We start from the raw sequence: 26,171 nt of genomic DNA on the forward strand, positions 1-26,171 counted from the left end.
TTCACTAGAAAAGGTGGCTTTTTTTATTTTTTTGGTTTACTAAAACTGAACTCTTTCATTTGCAATCCACCACAACAAATAAATAGGTAAAGCTTTCAACCTGTAAAATCAATTTCAGGCATCTAAATGAAGTGTCAGGACACTGTCGATTTACTTCTCTGATGAAACTTAATGGATGTCATGGAAAAACAGCAGGCAAAAATAAAATACTGTGCTTTCCATGGCGGGGGGGGAATGAAATCGCAAAGAATGTCTTCCTTTATGACTATGACAAACCCTTTATGACTGTGACAAACTGCAGTCCCGATCTGTGCAGATGAAGTTGTGAAATTCTGTGAATGTGATGAATAGAACAGGGTAATTCCAGCTATGGTGCTGTTTCTCTGTAACACCTAGTTCAAAGTCTCCAAAGGAGCATCAAAAATAGGATGCTACTAGTTCACCTTTAATTCAGGGGGAACTAAACTTTCTTGTGTTACACAGGGCAGCATCTATAAAGTAATGAAGAATGATAACATTAAAGCATCTTATTTGAAGACTACATTGGTTCCTGTAATAATGCAACAATGCCTCAGAACTGTGGTCTTCACTAAAAGCAAACTCCCACTAGCTTGAGTGGGAGTCTTGTCCAAGCAAGGACCACAGAATTTGACTTAATTCAGTAATCTACCCGTTGACTACCACAACCAGTTTGATAGTATCTTCTCTGCATTTATTTTGCTGTGACGCTCAAATGTTCTTTACATAGTAACAAAAGATCTACTGCATGAAGCTGATGAGAATATCCACTTGTAAAAAAGTGGGGTCTGCTTTCTGTTTCAAAGGCAAAAAATCAACATGGGATTTAATAGACCCTGCATAAATAATTCTGCTTGCATAAATGACAAAGCTTGTGACTGAAGTCATTAAAGTGCGTACTAGTGCAAACTGCTTCGTTATAGTTGCAAAACTGAGAGATTTTCAATTGAATTATTTACAGTATACTTGCTAATGTTAGCAAACATGCTCATGTAAGCTTGCGAGAGGTCGACATTTAAACCAAAGTACAGAACTCTCTCAAAGCAAGTGGGCTGCTGTCATTAATATTCCCCAGAGTGCCACACATGGGTCTAACCCAAGGCCATTGAAGTCAACAGAAAGACTCCCACTGACTCCAATAAGCACTGGACAAGCCAAGAATGCATACCGATAGGCGATGATGATGGCCATTATGTGTTACTGATTTCAGTAGAACAAGAGGACAAATTAATGTCCAAAGCTTCACTGTCGTACGAGAGCACACTTTGTTGGATGCAGCATGCACCCAGGGGAACTGAAGGGGTTAATTAGGGCAACATCACTAATCAAAATCATGAACACACTTGGTGTTGTTAAAATGCTATTTAAGCAACTATAAAAGTAACTATAGGCTGGATCCTGCCAAGAGCTCTCAGGGACAGGCGTTGTGGAGCCTCATTAAAATAAACGGGGGTCCACTCATTGCAGCGTGAGATCAAACCGTGGAAAGAAGTCTCTTGACTTGCTGCTCTTTAGTATTTTTAGGGTGTAGTTTTTCGAGAGGACTCTGCCCAGATTCTCATTTTGCTGGCACAGTGTTATGCCCACAAAAAATGGCACCATTAATGCATCACTGGTATACCTGGTATAAAACATCTCATTGCCTGGTCTCTGGGTCCAAACAAGAGGTAACGAAACTAGATGTCTAAGGCTTTGCCCACCGGGGGAATTTTTTACCAGTTATAACAGAACAGTTACACTGGTACAGGACATCTAAATATGTTCATCAGGTTAAAGCGTGTGTGATTTCCACTATAAAATACTTGATGCTCGGGCACCCAAGATATTTCTCTCTTCATCTGTTATATCACATCCCCATGTCATTTGTTATTTCCTTTTTTAGTCTATGATTATGCATTGATAATCAAACATCTATAAATGCAATCTTATTGAGCATACAAATCTGTTTTGAAATAGTCCATTTTACATTATTTTCGAGCTATCAAATATTTTTCGTGTGTATTGGAGGAGGAGGAAGCACGCTTTAAAAGCACGCAGGGTTGACCTAATTTTGCTTCCACTGCAGTCAATGGAAGTGTTACCACTGACTTCAATGGAAGCTGAGTTAGGCCTACACAGAAGACTATTGACAATCTCTCATCCTTTGTGTATTTTCTTCTTTGAATATATACAAACACATCACGGGTGCAGCCATGCTTCCTTACTCATGAAGGGCCTGGTTCTGATCTCACCAACATCCGTGTAAATCAAGAGAGACCCCAGTAGAGCTACACTGGTGTGAGAACAGTGTATGTGAAAAGGAAATCAGGTCTGCAGCCTCTAGGGAGACAACTGGATATATTTATTTTCACACACAGGCCCTCAAATTAGCAAGAAGATCCTCACAGATAGACCGCCTACAGCAACACGCACCCCCTGTTCACTTCAATGGTGCTCCATACAGGCAGCAGGATCTCCACCTATATGGAATTATTTCGGGATCAGGGGTGGGATTTTTCAGAAGCATCTAGAGGATTTAGGAGCCCAGTTCCCATTGACTTTCACTCACTTGTCCCTTCTGAAAATCCTACCTCTGGGTCTTGCAACAATGTAGGTGTCCCTAAGCAACAGAAGAGCATGTGAATTTGATAGGAAAGACTTCCATTACATACACTGGCATTTCGGATCAGATATAACTCTACCCTGTTTCCTGCTATTTAAAGGGACAGAACTTTAAAATCATATTACTATTAAAAAAAACCTTATTATTACATATAATTAAAATAGAGAATTTTCTTTATTTTCCCCTTTTTCTTATTTGGAAAGCTGTGGGATGACATGCCGGGAGATGGATGCAAGATTCACAGGACTTACATGATCTTTGGCATATTAGCTACAGTTGAGATTTTCAAAGAATATGTTATTTGATGGTCCATTTTGGAATAGTAGTTTGGATTATCTACTGACCTTCCAGCACACATAGAAATGGTCTTCAGATCCTTAGTGAGGAAAGTTTTTATGTGACCATGTAATATCTGATAGCTAGAACAAGGCACCTTAACCCAACAGCACATGTTTAAGTCTAAGGGGAAGCTAGTGCTTGAATGCTGGTATTTTATGAACATGTCTTTCTAGAAACCCCTTTCACTGTGAGAGCTGCACATTAACACCAGCACTACAGAGTGATTTGCTGCCCTTTAATGCAGAAATCCACAGACAGCTTGCAAATCCCCCCATGAATTTCCACAATGGTAGAATGTACCCCCTTAGGAATTAAAGTGACTTCCCAAAAGCAGGCACGGGCTTGCTTCAGAAATTACAGTGAGTTACAGAGCTGTACCAAACTCTAGTTCACGAGAGTGAAGGATTAGTCTTCCGAACGGCCCCCCAGGCTAGTAACTGATTTTCCCAAATCTTCTATTTTATATCTAGGTAAGGCTTGTAAAGTATTTAATAAACCTTTCTCCATCTTTGTCTGGGCTATAGAAAGACTGGGCTTGAAATATCTGCTTTACCTTGTACTACAGACAGGTTACAAGTCTGGCATTTTGGACTAGATGGCCTCCTGAGGTCCCTTCCAACCCTGATATTCTATGATTGTTATGTAAAGGAATGAAAAGAACCTGGTGACCACTGGATTAGTCTGGCTACGGCAAGCTCCCTTTTGAGTATAGTCTCTCTCTCTTTGCTGGGTCTGGCATATTTAAAGTGAATGCCATAACCAGTACTGGTCCACAGCACAGTGGGTTATTCGCCAAATACAGTATTGGTTGGTCTGTACTTGGAAAGAAATGTCCCATAACTTCATTAGCCTATAAAGTGCTTTGAAGAAAAAAAAAATCCCCTTTCTTCCAATGGGCACTGTGCATTCGTTGGGATCCTTGTGGTCATGATACCTTCAAGATCCAGATTCCTTAATGGAGGACAGTACCATCTGCCCAGGAGTTGGAAAGCTACGACAAAGCAGGAGCTCAAGGGAAATAGGCAGCACCTACACAACAAAGAACCCATACACAGAGGGCAGTCTCCTAGGAGAAACCTCTCCCCACTCCCTGAGCGAGTGATACAAATGTAAGTTCTCTTGTTTTGCTTATTTTGCAGTAGGATCCATGTTTAAATAACCAGCCTGAGGCCCTTTATGAAAGAGCCTCACTTTGCATTGGTCCTCTAAATAAATAACCAGGCCCAGAGAGAACTTGGAAAGGTTCTGGCCCGATTTCTTATTTTGAGATGGTGTTTTAGTTTGCTTGTCTTTTAATCTCCGATTGAATCTGGAGCGAGGCTGCCAGGGTGAATCTTGATGTTGAAGTCTGGGAGGAGCTTTGGGATAGCGCTCAGAAGATCCCTACCGATAATTCCAAGATGGAATTTTAAGGCATAAAACCTTGCTTTTCTCATTCAGTTTTGAGTGTTGCTGAGCATGATTTTGCACTGAAATTGTAACGTCTCAGAATCTCCCATGGTTTGATCATGAAACTCTGGGCTACACAGTTAAGTCAGCTTAACTACTCTGCTCATGGCTGGGAAACATTTCAAGCCCTGTGTGATTTAATTAAACCGACGTCAGCCCTGATGTAGACACCACTAGGCCAAAGGGAGAATTCTTCCATCGCCCTAGCTACCGCGCCCTTGCAGACCCCTAAAAAATTTCAAATGGAGGTTAGGACCCCTTTGGAAATCTTAGACATAGTCTGCGGCCCGCCAGGGGGTCTGCAGATCACAGGTTGAAAACCACTGTATTACAGCAATGGAAGAACCTCTTCTGTCGCTATAGCAAGTGTCTACACTGCAGTGCTACAGCAGGGCCGGTGCAGTGATACCACTGAGGCATTTTTAGTGTAGACGTCCCCTCTGTGGTTTCAACTGTAAAGAAAGTAGAGAAATATGGATATTTCTCTCTCGGGTTCTGATAAAATCTGTTCGAAAGCTTTCACATTTTAAATTTTCTATGAAAAACAGTAAAAAAACCTGGATAAATTCGTGTGAAAATTTTTCCTTTTTTTTTTAATCAGTTCTGCTTATAACCCTCAGTCACACACTTCCAACTCTGCAGCATGGTAAGACGACTTTATACCTGGGTAGTAAGACAAAATGTGCAGGAATGCCAAGTGGTTGTAAAGGTGTTTTCTTGTATCAATAAACGTTAACCAGTAAGCCAGCAGTCAGCTGTGAGTAAAGTGGTGAGGCCTATCAAAGCTGTATCCGGGCTGGTCCAAAGTCCAGTGAAGTAAATGGAAAGACTCCCTTCAAAGGATTTGGGATCAGGCATGAATATCTTTTTAGAGAGTGACATGATTTTGCCTAGGGGATATTATATTCACTCAGGGGACCAAACTTGCAGCAATGTGCAGACAAAACAGCCATGGAAATCCCTCAATGGCTGTACTCCATCTCTTCGCCCATCATACAGTACCAAGTGCTCTTGCATTATCTACATTTTTAAATATTTGGCATTATTTTACCAGTGCCTTCGTCTTAAAAATCACAACAAATTCTTAAAAAGTCAACAAAATAGAGCAGCAGCTTCATGTACTACTTTTGTAAGCTTTTGGGAGGAACTGCTTTCATATGATTAATTGCTTTTTTCTGTTGAGTTTCACATAGCCAAATTTGATACACAAAATAAAATGCAAGCCATGGTTTATAAAAATCTGATTCCAGTTCTGAAAATATTTCATATATGTTTATCGTATGATACCTGCGACTTTGGCAGTCCGAAACCTACAGTCGCCGATTACTATCTGCAAACTGTTGACAGGAATCCAGCCTTCTTTTCTTCTGTTCAGGTTTTTCACCAACCTTTGAATGATAAATGTATTAGTGGAAAACATGGACAGCTTTATAGCAGCAAGGGATCTATTACACACAATGTTCATTATTAATTTTGAAAAAGTTACCGAACATAGACAATACATTCAAATCAGTGGCCTTGATTCGGCAAAGCAAGTCAATGGGACTTAAGCATGTGCTTAAAGTACTTTGCTGAATCAGGATCTGGGTGTCTAAAGTAAAGCATCCACCATCAGTCTCCCCGAGCCAATGGCTCATTGGGCTGACATGCTTAAGGCACATCAGTTTCGCAGCCAACCGTACATACGGGAGTGATGTGATCGGCATCACGTCCGACTGGCTTTGCAAGCCACTGCTTTAAATAAAGCCAAAAGATGACGCTCTCGCTGCTCATTGGTTAACACTTGCAAAGCAATTTGAAGAAGAAAAACGCCTTGTAATTGCTAAGTGCTATTATTAATTGCCCCAGAGGAACAAGACCCAGAGCTGAGCTGCAGAGGACCGGGAGAGGACAAAGGCAAAGAGCAGTCCTTCAAACCAAGGCTTCAAACAGAAACATCAGGTGTTTAAAAAGGTCTTTCTCGCAACGTGTTTGATTTTAACGTGATTCATTCAAGCTGGGAAGGGAAGGGAAACCCAATCACAGTTTCCAGGTCAATAAGAATGGAATACACCGTTTGTAAGGAGGCTAAGGGTCTGGCTAGCCTGCAGTCAATGGGTGTGGCTGCAGCTCAGGTAGACATAGCCGAGCTCGCTCTAATCTAGCTAGCTCAGATATCAGTGCAGCGAGACCGCGACAGCATGGACTTCAAAGCACACTGTATGAGTCCCCCTGCCCCACAGAACCCTGGGTAATTACTCAGGCGGCTTTACTAATTTAGACGTCTAGTCAAGCTGCAGTAGCTCCCCACGACTGCAGTTTAGACCTGGGCTAATTCTGTAGCTTTCCAGTAGAGTACACACACTAACAAAGGTACAGCAGATATATTCGGAGTTAAATTGGATTGAGCATAGTTACCTTGTAGGTTCCTGGAGGTAAGGTAAAAGAAATCTAAATACTTACCATTGCCCTTCCCCGTCCTCATGCAGAAGTTGAATTACATCCCCGTTTTTAACCAGCAGGTCCTCCGAGCCTCTTTTCTTGCAGTCTGCTAGGGCTTTATATTTTCCTGGAGACTAACATTAAAAAAAAATTACTTCACAAGAACTCTGTTCCACAACACGGTGTAATTCATTTTTGAACAGTCTTTATTCCTGGCTGCTGTGGGGAAAGTGGTACCCTTCTTGGCTTATGTATAATAATAAGCAATCATGCAACAATGTTGGAGATAAGTATTCACATGCAACCTGCTTTCTTAACACTTCTATAAACACATTTTTATCTACAAAAGACAATTACTGTAATACATGCAGCAACTGAGAACATGCTATTAAAATCAAATTAAGTGGTGCTGAGAACTACTTTTCTTCTTCTTCCTGAATCCAAATAGTAGCTAGAAGAAAAATGATGCTTTTCTCTTCTGGTACTGTTGTGACTTCCATGTCTTATTTTTTTTCTGTACATCAAGTGAACATTTATGGCGCTAGTGCTGCAAGTTGTAGAGAGCGCTGGAATGTGCTTTAGATATTGATGCAGGTAGAGGTCCTGATCTCAGGCAGTGCTCTGTTCCCCTTGGCTAGCACTCACACAAAAACAACAGATATTAATAGGGAAAAAATTGCTGAGGTCAGATTGAATCCTCCCACCCCAATGCTGCTTGGAAAAAAAATCCCTCAAAATTGTTTGAAACTGGGGACCAGTAGAGGAGACAAGCAGGGACATGTTTACACCCTAGGCGCTTTCATGCTTCTGCTGGTATGCCAACAGGACCAAGAGCTTTCTTATTTTTCATGTTGTCCAATGCTTCCTCAACTACTTCTTCAAGGACTGGTGCCATCAGACCCTGGTGTGGTTTTATCACAAGGATGGTTCTCTCGGATTCTCTTCATTCAGAAGCCTTTCAAAGTAATTTCTCTGCCGTTCCTTAATTTGGTCTCGTTGATTAACATATTTCCACTTTCATCTTTAGTGACTTGATCTCACCAATATCTTTACTTCTCTTATTGCCAGTCTGTATATTTCTCTCTCACCCTGCTTTGTTTCAAGATGGGCATATAAGCCTTCCACAGCTTTAGCCACAGTGGCTGCCAGCTCTTTCTTCATTTTATACTCTTGAAAATCCTGCTGTTGGAGCGTTGCTTGACAAAGTTTAAACACTTTTTTCTCCTTGATGCCCTCTCAAACTTTCTCATTCCACCACCAGAGCTAACTGGAGAAAATGACTCTTGCTTTTGCACATTCTTGAGTTTTACTTGCAATATGATTCTGCCGTTGAGTCATATTTTCTCTTAGCCCTTCTAAAGAGATCTTTTCCAACACTTTCATTTTAAACTCCTTGCTAACTTCGTTAAGCTTTCACCTGTGGTTTGCTGTATTGCTTTGGGCTATTTTCTTCTCATGAATGATACGTTTCCAGAGTCACGAACCAGCAAGTCTATGCTGAGCTGCAATGTTTTCCCTTAAGATGACCTGACAGGTTTTTGATGTTCTTCAGCTCAGCTTGGCTTATCAGGAAGTAACCTGCACCCTCAGCCTTTCACTCTTATAGATAATCAAATGTTCTTCCTTCTTAGTGAAAAGGGCATTCCTGACTACCAAATCACATGTCTGGGTGCACTGTAAGCTAGTTTCCCCTTCCTTGTTCTTACGTCCAAATCCCTGGCTGCTATGGTACATTTAGAAGCATTTACTGTCTCTCCCCAGTGACCATTAAGGTCAGCGCCAGTTAGGACTTTTCATTCTTTATCACTTTCTGCACAACCGTGTCCATTTTCCCCAGAAATCCTTTGTCTTGTTTGCCACATCCCACTTAGGGTTCATATGCACATGTAACATTTAGGGGGGCATTTTCAAGAGCTAGCTTAACCAAAATGTATTCAATATACAGAGACAAGGTGGGTGAGGTAATATCTTTTATTAGACCAACTTCTGTTGGTGAGAGAGACAAGCTTTCAAGCTACACAGAACTCTTCTTCAGGTCACCAACAAATAAAAGATATGACCTCGCCCACCTTGTCTCTCTAATATCCTGGGCCCACCCTGGCTACAACACTGCATACACCAATACACAAAAGGCATAAACAAATACAGATTTTAACAAAAAGAGAAGTCTTACAGTGGATATCCTCAGACACACTATTTAGTGCCTTTGAAATAAACCATTTTTATATGCATCACTAACCAACTGGCTCCCATCTTCTTCTTCTGTGTCTGAGCAATTAGAAAGGTAATTGCTGGACCAGTCCTCAAGCCCTTCACAGATTTCCACAGATTGTGACATTCTAGACCAACCTGCAAGAAAATATGTTACTTAGTGCCTTAGTTTAAATAACTGATATATTTTTCAGCTGTTGGTTTGGAATATAACACACTGCAGTGTAATATTATGCACACAGAAAGATCTTGCAAACTTGTACATACTTTGGTTTGGCTTGTTCTGTGGTGATGAGCTGATACTATCCAACATTACAGGACTGGTGCGTTCAGAATCATTTTCTTCTGAGCTTATGGAGGTTCTATACTGCTTTCTGAAACGTATAAAAGAAATATGTCATTGTTTTAATTTTCAAATATTGGTGAAGTCTGTTCAGTTTGGCAAGCCAAGGATCTAAGCAGGTACTTCAAGGTGCTTTTGAATACATCAATGACTAAAATGGCATATAATCTCGATGTCTGTATTGGTTCGGCGTGGGGACGGGACAGACACTGCTAAAGCAATTGCTTCTCCAAGCGCAAGCACCATATTAGTTGTAGATTTCTTCTGACTACACCCTACTGCTGAGATTATAGGAAATGTCCTTATGCATGCAAAACTCAGAGCTGTTGTTTCTATCGGAGTTCTGTGCACCAACCAATATGGACTTCTTGTGGAGGTTTTACACAGAAGGTGAGATTCTATGCTGTGCCTCTAAGAAGCACAGCACAGAATTCACAGCTCAGGGGAGGGGGTTGGCTTTAAGCCACTCTGGGTCCTTTCTAAGCTATGGCAGCTTCTTCAGCACTGCCCAGCACCACCGCAGCACTGCATGCCATAGCTTCATCCCCAACATGCCCCTCCTGCCGCCAGCTGTGTTCCTATGCCAGGGCGTGCAAGGAGCTCCCTCCAGAGGCAGCCTTACGGCTCTTTTCCACAGTGCTGCACCAGTGGAATCCTCTCCGGCTGGATATGGGGCTCTTAGGGCCCCTCTCCCTTTTCCAGCCCTTCTGCATGGCATAAGGGGACCAGAGTGGGGGCGCAGAGCTCACCCAGAGAGTGCCTAAAAGGCTCTGGATTTGCAGATGTATGTTAAATAGTGAACATAGATAATTATTTTTGTTTTTCAAATCTGCCGAGCTCATCTGACTTACCCATCACTCAGCTGCGGGGAAAGTTGGATCTGGTCTGTAAACACACCGGATGGTTTCTTCTCAACTGTGAGTAGGTCGCAAATATTGTGTTAGTTTAACGTGGTTTGTTAAATCACTCAGAGCCATCACCCACTCCAAACAAAGTGTTACTTCAAACATCAGATTTTTTGCACAAATCAGTGCTCTGTGTTTTTTTAAGGCAAAGTAGAACCTCATTAATTTGCACTAATAATTGCAGATTAGTTGGATTACCAACTTTTGCAAATTGGGGAGTTAGTCTTTGATTCAGCATGGTCTGTTAGTAGGCATCCCAACTGTAAGCATGCAAGTAAGTCCATTAAAGTCAAGGGATTACTCATGTACCTAAAATAAGGCAGGTGCTGACGTACCTTGCTGAATAAGGGCCTAAGAGAACAAATATGAAATTTAAAAATATCAAGATGCTGACATCAAAAAAGGATAATGCTGATTTATTTTCGACAAGGGTAATTTGCCTTTACTTATAATAATACTGCCTGTTATGCTCCTATATGCACTATAATATTTTTCTTAAAAGTAATGAAGTATCAGTAATAGGAGACGTCAGCTATTTGATCTTTTGTGAAAAGTGGAGTGAAGCTGCTATTTCTCTCGTGAGAATGACTGGGTTTGCAGATTTGCAATGTGAGCATCAGAAAGGTTCTGCTGTAGTGAACACCATCAGGAAATGGTTCAAATGTACCTTTTATAAGCTCCTGCTGCTTGAACAAAATTTTTCTCATTTCACTTAACCACGCCATCTTCACATCTACTGTTGGGGCCTGAAAGAGGAGAACGATTTGAAATTCGGTGGCTTTTATGAATCCCCCGTTATAAAATTGAGTTGAGCCTCAGTTATCTAAACTGTAATTATCCAAAAATCCCTATTATCCAGAGCAAGGTTATAGCCTCTGATGACTATTAATTATATTGAAAATGTTCCTGATTCTCCAAAATTATTTAAAGTTCTCCATCACATTCAGATAGCAAAGGTTGTACTGTAAATGGAAATCATGTAGAGCTCATCACAACACAAGGGGTGCAGTCAAAAGTACATGGGCATGTCCCATTGACTCTTTTTCTAAAACACCCAAAGGCAAAACCTGCTTATGAATAATCAGCTCCCACATTTCAATGTGAAAAATATCTAGGAAGAGATGTGGTCAGGCCAGGAGCGCTTGTTTTATAGATGAGCTGTAAGCTTCTGAAAATAGCAATTTCTGGTGCAATCAACGCCACAACCTAACACCTAACATGGAAAGCAGTTCTGTTACCTAACAGCAATGGTGCATTTCTCACGCATTTATTAAATAATGTAGCCGTTCCATGACCTCGTTCATAAAAGCCACTGAATAGATTAACTAATGTCCAACACTAAATTTGAACAGGAACGAAAGGCTCTGTTTCCAGTTAGCAATCCAGTCCTCTTCTTAGAGTACCTTAATAATTATGGATTTGCTGCCTGTGATCAGACACAACAACCTGCATATGTTGTCTCCACTACTCGACCTACACACCCAGAGATATACAGCCGGAAATATAGGTTGAAATCCTATGAAATCATTGGGAGTTTTGCCATTGACTTCAATGGAGCCAGGATTTCACCCAGAGAGTTAATAAAATTCTCTTAAAATACTCTTAAGATCAAAAGTTTGGAAGAAAGATGTGTCACATCCTGCAGTGACATTTCAGTGCGACCGTGTGTTTTGGAAGGGGTCTCGATTAAAAGTGGCTGGGAAACGGACTTGTAGTTCTGCGAAAAAATTTGAATCATGATGAAAATTCAAAAAAAAAAAAAAAATCTGCAATATTACGTTTTGGACACAGTGAAAGGTTCCGAAGCAGGAATGGTTCCAAAATGGAACACGCTCCCTGGGAACCTTAGCTCCTAGGCAGCCTGTCTGGCAAGATGCGAAGGAGCTTGGGAACCAGGGCTGCAAGCCGGTTCAAGACCAACACTAGTATCAATGTTTATTGATTTAAGTTACAGTTTCCACAATATTCCTTTAGCACAGGGGGATTTTCTTAACATTATACTATGCAGTTTATGTTCTTAATCTTAAGCATGCCCCACTGCAGATGCCACTAAACAAAGGCAGCATAAGAACCTATTCTATTAATCTACTGGACCATTATCAGTCTAATAGAGCAGCGAGGGAGCTGAACAGAAACGGTCCACACATATTTGCCAGCCAGAGTTCCCAATTCACAAAGAGACAGGCAATTCTTAGCTGAATATCCACCATTTTAAACAGCACTATGAGGATATAAAAATCAAACATGGCATTTTAACAATCACACACCTGAACAACGTACACCTCTTCTCGTCCGCTGTACCAGATCTCAAATTTTCGATGATCCCCCTTCACATTTTCAGTGATTCCAACTGCATTCATCTGTTTTAAAAGAATCACGTCCTTTTAGTCTAATCTGAAAACCAAATGTCTTTCAGACCTTTACCATGAATTCACACATTGTGTTATCTTAAACAGTCCCCTAGTTCCTCCACTCCGCCCCAAATTAACAAAGTTCACCAAAAATGTTTATTTTCAGTAGTGACTGAAAGTGGTTATCTACAGTTGTTCACACTGAGCGTTTTGCTTTGACTGTAACATCTATAGAAGGTTTCTTGGAGCTACCAGTGCCCCTCTGGGGACTTTCCATAACATTCATGGATCAGTGGGAGTGATTTAGAAGAGAGATCATAGGCCTGAGTCTCAGGCCTTTGCCACAGTTTGTGCATCAACTTCCCACTGAGGAGAAGATTTAAAAAATAACCCCAACCCTCTTCTCATTTCAGACACAGCATCCAAGTTTCAGCGCAGTTCTGCTTTTCACCCAGGTCTACCATTAAAGGTCAACATTTCTGAGGGGGGAGGGGGAGAGAGATGTACATCTTGAGCTACCTTGGGCAGCAGGCTCCAAAATCTCCAGCTGGGAGAGATCAGCAACTCTGGAAATCAGGCCGAAAGCCGGGCACCCAAAACCAAAACCAGTTTTGGTAATTTGGCTGGAGGTGACCAAGGCACAAAGAGATCATGTGGCTTGTACAAAGACAAACAGAGCCAGTGACTCAACTAGGATTAAAACCCGAGAGAGGTCTAGCCGCCAAGGAAGCCTTTGCCCTACCTCTTAAACATACCACCAGATTACTGCCTCACCAGCAACGGATACTAAGCAGTATTTTAATACCGGGCTTATTCCTCTCAAGTGCATTAACATGCTTCTTGATCGCTTTTACAGCACAAGGTGCTAGGAATTGACAGCTAATAATTAGATGGTCAAAAAAGGGCAAACATTATTGCAATGTAGTGTTTCAAATCAGCTCTAGTAATGATGTATTTTGTTGCATACGTCACACACACACACACACACACAGGGTTTTCTGTCTGAATGAAAGAGACAATATACAAATTAGGCCACCTGGGTAAACCTTCTGTTCCTATCTGTTTTTAAAATGTTGGCACCATTATCCGTAACTATGAAAGATGTCCTCAAGGAAATAGGAAGTTGCTAATTAGCTTCCTTCGTTTCTGCAGGCAATTTCCAAACACTTTTGGGTATAAATACCCAGAGTTCGCTGCAAACTTCAGAGAAAGCATTTACCCCTGGATGCAGAAAAGGAATATCAGTGAACACGTCTTATCTAATGTCTCTTTTCTGGGTCATATTCCACTGGCTCGGTGCCAAACTGGACCTGCAAATTGATGTTTTACAAAATTCTGCATGCCTGCACTGAAGAACAGGGTCAAGTTTTCAAAGGTGCCTCAACCCAGCCTGCATTTGCTCCCCTACAACTGTGTGTATATAAAAATACCCGTGTTCAAGAACCGTGCCCACTAAAACCTGCTGCACAGGAGTTAGTACTCTCAGTACACACAGAGATAAATAGAAACCCATACAGTGCCAGAATGCTGCAAAAAGCCAGATCTAGCTCCATTTTTTAAATAATTAAATACTACAAGAGCTGAGAAATTTTTTCACCAAATGATTCAATTTCCATTATTTGTGCATATTTTGGCATAGGGATTTGCAAGGTTGTTTTTTTAATTTTTCTCTCTTTTTTTTTTAAACGAATGTTCTCCGTGTTACCCAAATATCATTCAGATGCCATAAGTGATGGTCTAGAAGATTATATACTACTGGAATCAGGAATAAAGTAGCCAAGAGTAAGTTACTGTAATAGTCTTAAACCAACTCTTCTCAGAAAAGTACTTAAAATATTATCCCAAGTCTTACAGATATACAGCTCTCAAATGAAGTTATTCTGATAGATTTCTCAGTTCCACAGCTTCCACTAAATAGATTTCCTAAACTAGACATCTCTGAAAAACATTCTTCCTGAGCAAAAAAATGATTCGATACTATCACTAATCAAACAAATCCAGGGCTCCAGAAACACATTTCTGCCCCTCATGCCACCAATACAGAAAAGAAAATAATTCTTTTATCACAGATCACTCGGCTCTGCAGCACAACAGCTGGAAAGTGAAGCAGACCCAGACAAATGTTAAGACTGGCTGAACCCTGGATTTTCTCTTCTGAACAAAGATTCCCCATGCAGCCACTCTGGAATCTATAAAAGCACTTAGGAACTTTTCCTACAAGGAAAGAGAAGCTCTCAAGAAACAAAAAGATGATGTTTGGAAAAACAAACAAATATTGAAATAAATGGCCCGGTATTTATTGGTCTCCCATTGCACTTGCTAATGTGCCGATGAGCTGAACAGACTTGAGAGAGCATCACATATTTAAAGAGATTCTGAATAGAGTGAGGGCCTAACTCTCCAAGCCCATCCAAGTCAGTGGGAGTTCCATACATGGAGGCTCATCCTCTACATACAGATTTGTTCGGCTCTAAAACACACACACATTATTATTATTATTAGTCACTAGACGCAACTAATCCTTGCCAAAGGAGGGAGGGTAGCGAGAGAGGAAGAGGGGTCATCTACTTACCGACCCAACTACACAGACAACTAGGAAGTCAGGTGATTAGCAGCCGTCGCTCAGACATTTCCAGGAATCAGAGGGTGCAAGAGCAGGGTGCCTTGCTCTGGCCTAAGAACGGGTTCCAGAGACGGCCTGGCCTTTCTGTCTTCTTGCCTCAGCAGGGACTGGTCTTACCAGGAGGCCTCAAAGCCTTGGCAGTGATTGAGAAGCTTGGGATGATACCTCATTATCCCTGTTGGCTTTCAGACCGAGCTTTAATTCAGCAGGATCACATGGCTTGACTACAATTTCCCTGATCCTTAAGGGAAGGAGCAGACTCGTGTTTCCCAAAAGCACATCCCTGTCCCTCATGCATGGCTTGCCCAGGACATAATTTCACTGACATGTGTCATCTGATCTTTGAAATGAAAGATTTGTCTGTGATTCTAATTTGGGGTGTTGCCCATTGTGTGCTTGGAGAACAAGGGACGTTGTGGCTTTTTAAAATCAGAAAAGATTCTTTCATTAGGCTGGCAGTAATGGTATGCACATCGTGACTATTAATAGCTGAGAACTATTGTCTAGATAAATAATACTTTCCCAATTCTGAAAGCTGCCTGTTTATTACATAAATGCAATTTCCCGTCGTTACTAGGTTTTCCTTACTTTCAAAAAATGCTTAAAACTGTATGAAGAGGTTTTATCATATCCATCTCCATGCTCCTCTCTCTTCTTACAAAACACCAGGGCTTTGTCATACAGGAAGAGGTGCCTCTGCATTGGTTTGAACCTGGCAAGATCCTTCATTTTTGTAGGGCCTTTCCGGTGTCCTGCCCAAACACTGAACGATCCTTGCATCAATACTTTTCCAAGTTCACTCAAGTCCCCCTGGTAATAACACAGCAAATAAATAATCACCAGTTAAAAATTTAAAACATGCCCTGTAACAGGGTGGTCTGTCCCCTTTAAGGGCAGGGGGGGCCCAGGGCCAGCCAACCCTGTCCCAAGGCCTGGTTGCTCTAAGAATAGGTCTCCCTAGAAGGATCAGCAGACCAAGCTGGAAATGGGGGCCAATTGCCAGAAGTGACGCACAGACCAAGGAAGGAGGGCTGTAGTTACCCTGTTCCAAGGGGAAGAGGTCCACTGGGGGAAGAACTGGGAAGCTGTGGAAATTTATCAGGAGTGATACACAGCCGAGGAGAGAGGGCTGTGAATACTCTGTTCCAAGTTCACGGGGGGAGTAATTTGAACCTAGGAAATACCCAAGGGGAAGGACTTTCTGGAGAAGCCAGGTCTGGAGTGGGACCAGCAGAGCTTCCCTGCTTAGGGGGAACAAGAAACCATGACCTGAAGCCTCAGGAAGGACAAGGGTTTGAGCAGTGTTTCAGGAGGATTTAATAAATTAGACCCCAAGAGGGAAATTCTATGAAAAAGCCCTGACAGTGGGTGAGTTATTGGGTGAACCAGGAGGGAAACGGAGATTGTGCCACAAAGTGGCTTTGCTCTGGGACTGCACCTGCAACTTGCCCTTTGCATGTAAACAAAAAAAGGAAGTGTTTACCCAACTAATGCAATTAGAGGAAAGATCGACACCCGGAAGAGTTTTCCCATCCTATTCATTTTGTAACTGTCTTGTCTACTATACTTTTTAACGCCATATTTATTCACTTTAGATTCTATTCATTCCCTAAAACAACAAGGAGTCTGGTGGCACCTTAAAAACCTTGTTGTTTTTGTAGATACAGACTAACACGGCTACCCCCTGATTCTTATTCATTCCCTGTCTGTTTGGACATTCCCACTGAGATGCCCAGAACTTTGGAGTAAAAGGTTTTTCATTACCCAGATGTACTTACATCATATCCTGTTATTGAAATTTGATGCATAGAGTCATTGACTGATTTTAGTAAATCCAACATTGCAACCAGAGCTTCTTGCAACTCTTTAACTCCATCACAGCTTGTGCTGTATTTTAGCAACTCCTGTAATTAGAAATCAAAGGCTGTGTGTTTTTACTTGAATGTAACACATTTTCTCCATTGCCCATGGAATTGCAATAACTCAGAAGCCAGTGTCTCCTTTATTTTGTATCTTGGGGGAAATGGAACATTTAAAATACATTCACTGTTGTAAGGAAAAGGTGTCACATAAGCACCACATTCACACACAGCATTTTTCTTGGCTTCATTAAAGACAGTCAGTGTTGGTTCAGGGGAGGTCATATTCAACTAACCTCCCAGAGTTCTTTGAAGATATTGCTGCTGTGACAAATAAAGGACATGCAACCGAGACAATAGGTTTCATACATCTGAGAATAATATTCTAGGAAAAGAGAGTCATAGAACAGCGGCTAAAATAAGATACCAAACAGAAGACTATCCTAACAGTGGGAGACCCCAGATAACTATAGATGAAAACCTTTAACAATGGACAGAGGCAGTAAGTGAGTAACCAAGGTGTCAGTGTTTAGAAATTGTATTATCCATAATATATACACATACAAAGTTACATTATATAGCCGATCTCTTTCTCTCTCTCAGTTATAACTTTGTATGTACATCCCCCCACCTGAGAGGAAGGATAGTCCAGTGGTTAGGGTGCTAGCTTGGCCCTTGGGAGACTTGGGTTCATTTGCCTGCTCTTCCATAGACTTCCCGTGTGACCATGGACAAGTCACTTAGTGTCTCTGTGCCTCGGTTCCCCCTCTGTAAAATAGGGACCACGGCCTTTCCCTACATCACAGGAGTGTTGCAAGAACAAATACGCTAAAGTCTGTGAGGCACTCAGCTAGGATGGTGATGGCTGCCATAGAAATACCTAAGAAAAAGTAGACATGCCAATGTGGTAAATTGCATTTATCATGTTCCTTTGACCATCGTATCTACTCATAGTTCCATTTCCTGCAGGATTCTTTCATTCCATATCACTGAGCAGATTCAAACAACCTTTTCCCTCCTAAAAATAACTTGTTACAAATACTTGTTTCCTCCTCCAATATGGAATTTTCTCTCCCCAAGAATTTCTCAGTTTTGAAGCCAAGGCTAAGCCGTATTCAGACGAGCCTATCACAGGTTTAAAGGTAAAGGTTAAGGGGATGGGCAGAGGGAGAGGGAGATATTGGATGGGTGGCTTTGTTCACACTGTGTAAAGCATTCCTGACAGTAAAATAAATACAGGTATTTGGGTTTTTTTCCCTTGTTTCTGATTTAGAAAGTCAGGTCTTGTCTACCTTGGAAAGCTGAAGAACTAAGATACCAAGGAAGCGAAACCTGATTCATTAAAAGGAGGAGTCAGTTTTAACATTATTTAGTAAAGAACACTTGGCCAAAAAGCTCGCTTTATTAAATATTCTGAATTTATGTCTGTTCAACTCAGGGCTGAAAAAGATCCCAGTCTACACTTCTAGGTCATCCAACAAAAATAAGGAAGGTAAGACTTGATATTCCTGATATTTCTAAGGTTAAAAAAACCTAAGCAACTCCTCCCCCTTTATTCAAATGGTCAGGCCTTCTTCAGACATCACAACAGTGCTCTGCATAAGGGCTTATGGACTGCTGCAATTTTAAGAATGATCCAGTAAGTCACCAGCCACGTAAGTGAAGAGAACAGCAAACAAGTCTGCAGTTCTGTTCCTGGGGAAGTTGCTAAGAGGTGCAGTAATAACAAGACATTCTCAGACTTCAGTAGTACAGTGCTTTGAGTGTTGCCCTCAGTATACACCAGACATCAAAGAGAATTTAAAACTCTCCAACAGCCACCAGCAATGTCCCAGATTTAAGGCCTAAGCATTCCTGGAGATGGCTAGTGAATATCCATTAGTCTAGGCCTCCCCTCAGTTCCTTATGCTTTAAAAAAAGACATATGAATACCTTCAAAAGCAACTGGTATTTTGTCAAACGTTGTACTGGTTTGAGCAAATAGGAATCCAGCCCAAGTCTGTGTTCTAATTTTCTTTGGCATTCCTGTAACAAAGAAATAGTATAAAGTAAACATGCAGACAAATGTATAACAAGATCCAACGGTTGAAAGTTGAAACCTGCCAAATTTGGACGGGAAATAAGGCACAATTTTTTAATAGTGAGGGGAATCAACCATTGGGACCAATTACCAAGGATTGTGCAGGATTCTCCATCATTGGCAAGTTTTCAATCAAAATTGGATTTTTTAAAGATAGGCTCTAGTTCAAACAGGAATTATTGTAGTGAAGTTCTCTGGCCTATGTTACACAGGAGGTCAGACCATATGATCACAATGGTTCTATCCAGCCTTGAAATCTATGAATAGGATGCACAATAATTTACTATTCTACACGCCATATGTTCAAGTAACTGTGGTTGATATTAATGGGGGATTTCCCACATGTATAGAATAGTGAATAAGGTTGCAATGCTAAGGACATGAATGCTGCATTTTGCAAAAATAATTCACGTACGCTGAAGTATGCTTTGCACATGAATAATTAGCATACCTGAAAGAAGGTGCTTTCTGAACACTGCCTCCACAGAGATTCTGACCGAGGTTTGTTCTGACAATATTTCTCATACATCTGAAAATCTTCTCGCTGCAGGAAGAATAAATAAATCAATTTTAAAATATATGCACTCTAGAACGTCTTACTTATGACAACTGTACGGCAGAATAAGGTGAGCACCAAATGCCCTTCTTAGCTTCTATTTCACTTGCAAATTGGAAGAATACATATTTTAAAAAAACAACCAGATAGATGGGAAATAAGAGTCACTCCCTAAAATTAGGAGATTCTTACACAGTAGATAGGCCTATTGCCAAGCCTGCTGCTTTTCCCCACATGTTGCTGGACATGTGAGCACAACACATTGTTAGCTCAGATGCTCTGCTTGCTCCCCCAGACCTGAAGAGCTCTGTGTAGCTCAAAAGTTTGTACCTTCCACCAACACACGTTGGCCAAGTAAAAGATATTACTTCACCTACCTTGTCTCTCTCCCATAAATACAGTGTCCAGCGGTTGCTATTTTATATAGGAAGCATCAAGTTGAGGAATGCTAAGTATCAGGGGGAAAATGCGGCTTACAAAGTCTGTTCTAAATACAACAATTGATTCACTAACCCTTTCCAGGAAACAAAGCCCCACTCGCTCTGGTGCTCCAACACAGCTTTCCAGATTGTGTAGGAAAATTCTGAAAGAGGTTAAGGGAGAGATACAATGTGACTGTGAATGCAACAGCATCTGAGCAGTCTGTTTGTAAGGGGAACTCATAAAGAAAGGGAATATACAGCTAGTTACCTACTTGTTATGGAAGTCATATATCTCTGGCATATTCCCAAAGAGAACATCCTCTCTGTTTCTCAGGGCAGGCGGCATGAGAATGACCATCGCTGGATTATCCATTTCAGCCCTGTAGCCCTGTAGAACACAGCAGGTATTCATGATTAGGCCTGTATAAGCCTGGTTTATTGCCACATTAAAGACTAGATGGAAAGATACATGACTATCGGTTCAATAAAATGTACGTTGTTACAAAATGCTACTTTCCTTTTATTTCTTTTTTTAGTCCCCACATCTTCTCGATTTCCCCGATTTTTTTCTTTGAATTTCCCTCGCCCTCAGAGGTTAAGTATTAGTGACATTTGGGGAGGGCTTCACATTTCATCAGACAGCCCGAGGAAGTAGCTACAGAGCAACATGAGATGTTCCTGCACAAAGGGGTTGAATATGATGCTTCTGCTCAGCATCATTCCCTGTATGTGACAGGGCAAGGAGACCAGGACCAAGTCTGGGAACAGAATTCAGAGCTCTCACACGGAAGAAAATTGCTCTACTGTTAGGGATCCAGGTTGCCCTCTCATCTACATATACACATGCATGGCTTTGGTCTGTGTTTACACATTATGTAACAGTTGATTTCTGAAACTTTTAGATCTACAATGGGATAAGGAAAGTACACACAGACAGGCCCATTAAAACACCATTTACTTCGGAGACATGCTGTATTTTGATAAGACAAACTGCCATTCGCATCTCTCTACAGCACAATGGAGGGAGAGGTCCTGGAGGAATATTTGTCTTGGTTACACATCTGCTGTTATGACTGCAAGACACATCGCTGACAACTTGTTAAATGGAAAACAATTAAAGATACTCTCTCAAGGTCTGATGCGGTGGGAAATTTGTAACAAAGCAAAAGACTGATAGATATCAAATAACAACATCAATGGGCTTTTTTGCTGTTCAACAATACACTCTCGGAACACCAGATCCCTTTCTCCTTGATTCCTGCTGCCTAAGGTTTTTTTCCCCCCTCTGCTACAGCATCTGCCCCTTGAAATCAACTGCATTTTCCAAAAGGGAATCTGCGCTAAGTAACCTGGCAGTGGCATAAGGGATATTATTGTACTGTAAATAGTTATATTTTATTTGTAAATTAAAGTACAGCACTCTACGTTAAGGTCACATTAGAACACCGTTGCAAAAAATATTTACCAATTGTGTCATCCCTGGAAAGAGACAATAACTTCAAGGAGAACCAACACAAAAGAATAAACGGCTCAGGAAAAATGAACGGGGACTGGGCAGAGCTTTGGACTGTCCCTGTTATTGTCTCTAAGCTTGATATATAATTTTTTTGTGAAAAAGATAACAAGTAGCCAGTCTCAGGGACTGCTTCTAACTATGGGTGCGGACACATGTGGCTCCCACAGAATTCAATGCATGCTACACACAACTGATGACAAAATGTGGCCCATATAATGGATCTAGTCAACCAGTTAGGAATAATGAATTCAGTAATATATAACTTCACCTACATCAGCTTTGAAATGTGTGTCTTTTGCACAACTGCTTATTAGCAATGCTGGCATATCTTACATTAAATATGAATTTACTACTGACTTTAAGATGCAGCAGGAACATAAATCTTGAGTCAGCTTAATGGAAATCAATCATTTCAGTTTTAATCACCATTACCGGGCAAAGCTATATAAAATGCCATGTCTTGGGAAGAAATGGATGTTTTCAGAAAAGCTTGGGGCTGGGAGGGGAGAGAGGGGATTTCAATCTATCAAGCCGGTATATTATATTATATACACATATATATACATTCATGTATTTGTGCATATGATCAAATTGCAGCTTATTCTGTATATTTCCTCTCCAACCATTGATAAAATTAGTTACCAAGACATACGTTTGTGAACAGAAGGTTTCACCCAAATTATAGATTAAAAGCTTGTACTGACACATACTGTGCACAAGTCGTCTGAATCAAAATGATGGGAGAAAAATTCAAGATCACCCGGGATATGACAGCAAAGTAGAAATTGACCAAATCACATTTTTGTTTAATTGGCCAGATGCCTTTCAGAAAACACATCAGAGAGCAGTCACGAGGAATTTTTAAGTAACTCACCATCAAAACAGTGAACAGTTCCTCTACGTACACTCTCTCTGTTTCTATTAGCTCATTTATGACATGGCTGAAATAAAAAAAACAATCAGAAATGCTCCATCTATGTTTGCAGGGTTGAGCCATTGCATTTCAATTTCATGGTAAATATGCCTGAAATTAGCCACACTCTAACAATTAGGGGCAGAATGAGTACAGATGCAGTAGGACAGGTAATGAGTAACAGATTAAATCCATCAGATCAGAGGGCCATATGCACCTTAAATGCGGAATTAAGGGTTTTGTTTGGGCCCTTTGCTCTTTATGTGCATTTTATTTATACTTGGTGAATTCCGAGTGACCATTTAACCGCCTGCATGCCTGTATTTTATTGTAAAGACCAACTTGGTTGTGTAACAAACTATTAATTTTAATGTGTCCATTTTCTATCAATAAAGTATAACACCCAAACAGACCACTACTTAAGAACTCCACTTTCTCCTCACTACACATCAAAAAATTGGCTGTTCTTAACAAATTTCACTAAAGGATCATTTTCTGAACTGTGTTTTGAGGGGAATTACTACGTTAAAATTCAGACATGGGGATGGGATGGGATGGGATGTTAGATGGGGTAGGATTTGAGTTACTACAGAGAATTCTTTCCTGGGTGCTGGCTGGTGAGTCTTGCCCACATGCTCAGGTTTAGCTGATCGCCATATTTGGGGTCGGGAAGGAATTTTCCTCCAGGGCAGATTGGCAGAGGCCCTGGGGGGTTTTCGCCTTCCTCTGCAGCGTGGGGCATGGGTCACTTGCTGGAGGATTCTCTGCACCTTGAGGTCTTTAAACCACGATTTGAGGACTTCAATAACTCAGACATAGGTTAGGGGTTTGTTACAGGAGTGGGTGGGTGAGATTCTGTGGCCTCTGTTGTGCAGGTCGTCAGACTAGATGATCATAATGGTCCCTTCTGACCTTAACGTCTATGAGTCTATGAGACATGGTTCATTTAAGCTTAAAAAAATAGCACTGCGTTTTAGCCTTGAAAAAGGATTTTGAACTTCTTAGGCTCTCTCCCCATGTTTCCCTAAATGCTGCATGTTCCCAGTTCTTCTGAGCACCAACAAAATCTTGGCCAAAAAGGATCTCTCTCAAAGTGAGGCAAACGTAGTGCATTCTCAAAAGACTGCATTCAGAACATGGTGAATAGCAAGGTTTACAGAAGACAACACGGAGGGCTTGTCTACGCTACCGCTTAAATCGATGTAACTTACGTTGCTCAGAAGTGTGAAAAAGCCACCTCCCTGAGTGATGCAAGTTACATCGACCTAGGCATCGTCCATGCCAATGCTAAGACAACAGGAGACACTCTCCCGCTGACATAACTTCCGCCTCTCACTGAGGTGGAGTAATTATGCTGATGGGAGAGCGCTCTCCCGTTGGCATAGCGCGTCTTCACCAGACATGCTACAGTGGTGTGTGGTAGTGAAGACTAGCTCTGAGGTTGACCCTTGGAAGGTGCTACAGTGACTGCTACTCTATGTATGTCTTCTCTAGACTCATTCAACGGGATGGATGTTGTCAGCTTCAAAAATGCTTTGGACATGCAGTGAAAGGACAGCACTTTTCCATGTCAACAGCTCCTTCAAATTCTTTAAAAGCACTAAGGCTGTGCTCACATCCAAAGAGCAGCTCGGTATATTTTAGTAACTTTAAACTCTTGCCTATTCCCTAGGACTCTTGCAGTTGTGCTACTAGCCTCAGGAGTCTGTCAACGTGATGCACACTTAAGTAGTATATATAAACTGACTTGCCCTAATCATTTTCACATGGGCAATAAAAAAAATTAGAAGCCAACTCTATGAACAAGACACACAGAAGCCTGAACAAACCAGCACGCGACCAAAATAAATGGTGAAAACTGGTGGACACACTGTACACCTGAGGTGTGGAAAGATAAAGAAAGAATAAAAACATGTTCCAGCCTTGGCCCAGCCCCCATCCCGAACATGCACCAGATCATACAGGGAAGAGAGAAATTTAACAATGTCCTCAGCATTCCTGGGCCGTCTCAGCTCAGCTGCTTGAATGGACAGACATGTCATATTAGTGGAGGTTCATTGTCCGTACAGCAGCAAACTTGAGACTGCTTGTCTGTCTCATTCTAGGTCAGACCCCTACAACAAAGCCAAACTGTGGAGTTTTAGCTTTGATGGTGGATCTAACAGAAAGATCAAATTGTTAAGAGTACCGTGCTTCTATTTCAGGACATTTGTTCAAGTGTTTTACTCAGATGTGAAAACCTGCACTTGTGTTCTATTCACAGACCTTCCCTTTGCTCTCCCTTGCCATGAAATAATCTTTTACAAAGAGCTCCGTAAGTCCCCTCTTAATCACTGTTTTCACATATTTATTTAAGCTACATTGGCACAGGAACTTTATTGATGAGTTTTGATTTTTACACACCAGCCAAGAGAATTGTTGCACTGAACATTCCTTTTCCATTGATAGAGAGTGCATTTTGAGGATAAGAGTCAACTAATAATTACTATAGTCTTCTTCCTTTTGTGATGCTTCCAACAGAGGTTCTGATTTTGCATTAAGCAGATCTTCTGAACACATGATATTCTACATGAGGTTCTACTAGGATAATATATGAAACAAAACATACCCTTTTAGTATATCTAAGTTGTCTTCACTTTCTGAAATAAAAGACTGCAAGGAATTCCTTTTTTCTTGATAGTCATGCATTACTTCAATCTAGAATGGAAATGGTACGTATTAGAGAGAACTCAAGAGATGGATATGCTTGAGCCAATATCAATCAGCTCAGTTTCTGAAATAAACACAAGAACCATCTGGGGAAGGTGTCCTGGATAAGATATGCTGAACTGCGGAACTTCCTTGCAGTATACGAGAGCTAAAATTAAAAATGGCATACTGCGTAAGGTCCTGACAAACTTTCTCCCAGAAATTCCTTGGCTAGGTTACTGTCTAAAAATATCGGTTACATGCTTTTTGGGAATGGGGTTGTCTTTTTTGTTCTGTGTCTGTACAGTGGTGAGCACAAGAAGTTCCTGGCCCATGACTGGGCCTCCTAGGTTCTATGATAATACAAATAATAATGCTCAATTTCATAGTCTACAAATAAATATGTAAGGGCATTATGAGAGAATTTCAGAGTCACAGTGGTGGCCTGATTGTGCTTAACTTTAAAGGGACTTGGACACATGCTTAAGCGCTTTGCTGAATTGGGGCCTTAGTGGAGACTAATCTTGAATTTCCTATTTCATGAGTAATTTAGATAAATACAGGTAAATGATCAGGATATTGTAATACAATTGTACAACATTTATTAGGTAACATATATGTGCAAAGGCCATAGATAACTATAAGTTGTAATGTATATGAAAATTCAGATAAATTTCTAGCTACATAAATAGACTACATATTAAAGTAATAATTACATAGTAGTTAGAATTACAAGTGCTAAATAAAATAAGAATTGCAACAGTATGTTGTATACTGGTAATAAATACCTAACTTATTTATTTCAATATTATTTCTGCTATTAAGCAAAACAAGAAACTCCATTTGTTTATTTCCCTCCCTCTCTCTTTTATAAT

General features: G+C 40.9%; 1 protein-coding gene across 1 annotated transcript in view; it reads right to left on the reverse strand.

Annotated features, from left to right (window-relative positions):
* Positions 1 to 450: 450 nt before the first annotated feature.
* Positions 451 to 26,171, reverse strand: part of MCF2 (MCF.2 cell line derived transforming sequence) — an 88,485-nt gene continuing 62,764 nt past the window's right edge. The window contains exons 15-30 of the mRNA XM_065410524.1: positions 25,217 to 25,305; positions 22,570 to 22,636; positions 20,452 to 20,567; positions 20,271 to 20,340; positions 19,653 to 19,745; positions 19,054 to 19,146; positions 17,041 to 17,166; positions 15,851 to 16,072; positions 12,556 to 12,648; positions 10,956 to 11,034; positions 10,235 to 10,298; positions 9,308 to 9,414; positions 9,069 to 9,178; positions 6,851 to 6,963; positions 5,696 to 5,796; positions 451 to 491 (exon numbers count right to left, since the gene is read on the reverse strand). Coding sequence (XP_065266596.1) covers positions 451 to 491; positions 5,696 to 5,796; positions 6,851 to 6,963; positions 9,069 to 9,178; positions 9,308 to 9,414; positions 10,235 to 10,298; positions 10,956 to 11,034; positions 12,556 to 12,648; positions 15,851 to 16,072; positions 17,041 to 17,166; positions 19,054 to 19,146; positions 19,653 to 19,745; positions 20,271 to 20,340; positions 20,452 to 20,567; positions 22,570 to 22,636; positions 25,217 to 25,305 — 1,584 coding nt within the window. The remainder of the gene's footprint in view (positions 492 to 5,695; positions 5,797 to 6,850; positions 6,964 to 9,068; positions 9,179 to 9,307; positions 9,415 to 10,234; positions 10,299 to 10,955; positions 11,035 to 12,555; positions 12,649 to 15,850; positions 16,073 to 17,040; positions 17,167 to 19,053; positions 19,147 to 19,652; positions 19,746 to 20,270; positions 20,341 to 20,451; positions 20,568 to 22,569; positions 22,637 to 25,216; positions 25,306 to 26,171) is intronic.

This window comes from Emys orbicularis, chromosome 9 (assembly GCF_028017835.1).
Source record: "Emys orbicularis isolate rEmyOrb1 chromosome 9, rEmyOrb1.hap1, whole genome shotgun sequence".
Classification (NCBI taxonomy): Eukaryota; Metazoa; Chordata; order Testudines; family Emydidae; genus Emys; species Emys orbicularis.